Source organism: Falco rusticolus, chromosome 5 (assembly GCF_015220075.1).
Source record: "Falco rusticolus isolate bFalRus1 chromosome 5, bFalRus1.pri, whole genome shotgun sequence".
NCBI lineage: Eukaryota > Metazoa > Chordata > Aves > Falconiformes > Falconidae > Falco > Falco rusticolus.
Window position 1 is genome coordinate 37,365,658 of NC_051191.1, and position 3,603 is coordinate 37,369,260.

The 3,603-nt window shown below is 50.4% G+C and overlaps 1 protein-coding gene across 2 annotated transcripts in view; it reads left to right on the forward strand.

The window, feature by feature from the left end:
* The first annotated feature begins 372 nt into the window (after window positions 1-372).
* The window catches only part of C5H12orf66 (chromosome 5 C12orf66 homolog), a 10,146-nt gene continuing 6,915 nt past the window's right edge, over window positions 373-3,603 (forward strand). The window contains exons 1-3 of one of the 2 annotated variants that reach the window (XM_037388830.1): window positions 373-705; window positions 2,821-2,894; window positions 2,973-3,109. In XM_037388830.1, the coding sequence (XP_037244727.1) occupies window positions 471-705; window positions 2,821-2,894; window positions 2,973-3,109 (446 nt within the window). In that variant the 5' untranslated portion in view covers window positions 373-470. Of the gene's footprint in view, window positions 706-2,820; window positions 3,110-3,603 lie in introns of both variants that reach the window. The other variant, XM_037388829.1, reaches the window with a different exon arrangement.

The following is a 3,603-nucleotide window of genomic DNA, read 5'->3' on the forward strand; positions in this document are numbered from 1 at the left end:
CTATCCCCGCTGAAACCAGGCCAAGGTTCCTAAAAAGCATCGCGGCAGGGTGGGAGAGGGCTCGTTACCGGCAGCGCTGCCGGCGCGGGCAGCCGAGGGCATCGCGGCGCGGTGCGGGCGCGGCCGGCCCACGGCTAGGCCGCGGCTGCGGTTCCCTGGGTTAGTCCTCCGGCTTCGCAGCCTCCAGGCCTGGGGCCTGCCGGGAGCGGGGATGCCGCTGGAACGCCGCGCGGCTTGCGGCGCTGCCTGGGGCCGGCTCCCCGCGCGGCCGCCTCCCGCCCGCCAAGCGAGCTGCCCGCGGCCCCGCCCGTCACGTGACCCTGGCGGGCTCCCGCCTCCCCGCCTCGCTTGTCACGTGACAAGGGCAGGCGCGTGAGTAGGGAGGCGCCTGCTGCTTCCCTCACGCGGCCGCCGCGCCGGACCCGGAAACCGCCGTCGTTGCGGAGAAGGCGGCGGCACCGCCGGGCGGGATGGGGGAGGCCATCCCTCTGGGCGCACCGGTGCCGGTGGAACAGGCCGTGCTGGAGACTTTCTTCTCCCACCTGGGCATCTTCTCCTACGACAAGGCCAAGGACAATGTGGAGAAGGAGCGGGAGGCCAACAAGAGCGCGGGGGCCAGCTGGCTGGCCCTGCTGGCCGGGCTGGCGCACCTGGCCGCCGCCGAGAAGGCCTACCACAGCATGACCTTCCTGGGCCAGAAGCTAGGTACCGCCCGGCCGCGCCCCTCGCGCCCCGCGGGCAGGGATCCGTCTCCGGGCCCTCGGGCCCCAGTCCCCCGGGCCCCCGCCCCCGCCCCTCTGCGGGCTGCCCCTCGCCCGCCCCAGAGGGCGGCGCTGGCGGCGCGGCGGCCCGTGCCCGCTCGCGGCCTGCCCCGGCGTTAGCTGCGCGGGCGTCGGCGGCGCGGCGGGGAGTGGGTGGCTGCCGTCGCCCTGTGCGGAAATCTGTTGGTGCCCCGGCCTCGGCGAGGGGCGTGTTCGTGCGTTTGAAACGCCGGGGCTAGGTTAGCGAGTGTCCGTGGCCCAAGGAGAAATCGGCCGTGCCGTTCGGGCTGCCCCCGAGGGATAAATGGGAGCGCAGGTGGCTGGCAGATCGGTGCGTCTCTTTCTTGGCCGGTGGGCTACCTACCTGCATTTCCCAGTATTTAGCCAGAGGTGCCTCTGTACTGGGATGCTCTGGCTGAGATTCTGGCAAAGGTGAGCTCGCTGGGGTGACCAAAGGACTTTTTCATGTCACAGTTCTAGGGCCTAATATTAGAGATGGATATGTGTAAGGACTTGGGGCTGGAGATAGCCTCCTAAGAATTGTTATTGGTGCAGACTCTGCAGGGTCTCAGGAAGTCGGGGCCATAATCTTGGCTGCTTCTTGCTCTCTCTGTACATGAACAGAAAAATCCCAAACTGGCACAGGATGAGCTGTCATGTTGCCCTCTGGGCAAAGCTGACGATTTTCTCTTTGAACTGCAGACTGGCATGGAAAATAGATCAAGGGATATGCATCTGATGTGTAATGCAGTAAAACATCGAGAAAATTCTGCTTTGGTGTTTAAATGGTAAATTGGAACTATGCTATAGAAGATCTTTACAGACAAAACTCAGTCTGTAAGGCAGACTTTAAAAAGTGAATTTGGTGCTTGTAGAAAGGATAAAATTGACAGCGGAAGGGACAGAGTTTTGTTTGTTTATATACTTAATGAACAACAGCAATAGATGATATTTCATTCTGCCCATGACCTGTGAGGCTACTCTTGTCTTAGTAAGGTAGCTGTTTCACCGTAACAAGTTCTCTGCCTTCCTGCTTCAAGTTGCTGAGGTTGCTTTTGAACATTACATGCGTAAAATGGATGTGAAAAGGGCTATCCACCATTACAACATTTATAAGCAGTTTCAAAGTGGAACCTAAATTTGGAATCTCAAAGTTCTGCAGATTTAGTCCCTGTGATCCTTGCTCTGCTGCAGCTGTTGAGTACCACAGTGGCACATAAGGGCATGTGTTCATAGAAATCATGAAATAAGGTTAGTACCTTTGTACAGTCTTTTGGTAACATCGAAGTTAAGTATTTTTCACTTTGACCCTCTACTTCTGTCTTTTCTTTTTTTAAATTCCTCATAGTGTTGAGCAGGTTGATAAGCACAGATTTCCTCCCCTGCCTAGTTTTAGTTATGGATTAATCTGCACTGTGGTCTCACTGAGATAAACTGTGATTGTTTTCCATTTGAATTCTGGATTATGTTAAGATTGTGTAGGGACAGGAAACATTAGGTTTGTACACACAAATGTCGCATAGTTCCGATTTAAAGCTTGTGTTGCAAATTTGAGTGCTTTACGATTGAACAGATATCATTAGGGGAATTCTCTTGAAAAGATCTAGAGTTATTAATAGGAGTGGAGGCTATTAAAAATTTCCTGATGACTCGATTGTTCTGACTTACGCAGATAACAGTATTGCCAGGCTAATAGCAAATTTAACTAAAGCCTTCTTTTCTGAAAGGTCATGCCAAAACTAAGGCAGATGTGAGTTGAAGGTTTGCAGCAGTTGTTGGCTGCTGAGATATGAATTGGGACAAGTCTGACTTGCATGAAATTACCTGAAATGCTTCTGAGTATATGCTATGCAAAATTCAGTTACTTGCAAAATAATATACTGAAATTCCTGATTACAAAAAAAAAATTACACGTTGATCAAACAACAGTTGGGAACACCTGGGGGAAAATAAGCATTATTTAAGCACTTGTATATAAAGTTATATACAATTTTCCAGTATTGCTGTGTATCTTTTCTGTCCCTGGATTTTGGTAATACCTCCATATTTATCTGAACAGGTGGTCAGTCATTCTTCAGCCGAAAGGACTCCATCCGAACCATCTACACATCTCTGCATAATGAGCTGAAGAAGGTGGTGGCGACGGGTCACAATGCACTAGGAGGAACAGCTCCTCACTTGGAAGAGCTGCTTTCTCACCTGTCTGAACAGCTCTGTTTTTTTGTTCAGGCTCGGATGGAAATTGCTGACTTCTATGAAAAAATGTACACGCTCAGCACCCAAAAGTTCATTAACTCTGAGGAACTGGTAAACATTTTGGAATCCATCTTAAGGAAATACAGCTCAAGGTCAGTGCTTATTTGCTGGCAGTAAGTATTCAGACACCTGATCTGTGATAAATGATGTTGAGGTTCAAAGCAAGCCTAAAGACTTTACCGTCCTTTGACTGCTGAGCAGCACAGCCCCTTGCATGAATTCGTGCATGAAGTTAATGTTGGTCAGCAGCATCAGATGTGTGGTCTCAAAATATGACTCCTCTGAAGAAGAATAAAAATGGGAGAGTGTTTCTGTCATCATGCTCTAGGAGTAATCTTTCCTGTTCCTTAATTAACATTAGATGTGTTCACATTCAGCAAAGAGGAAGAATCATTTTTGTTATGTGTAAGATTTCTTGTGCTTTTTCACTGGGAGTGGAGAGGAAACAAGACTTAATTCCATATGAACTTCAGTAAAATTGATATATAAATGAAACTGGTATTTGTGTGACAGTTTTACTTCTTATACTAGAATATATGTCTGCTTCATTCTAAAAGCTACACCACAACTATCTGGTCTACCTAGT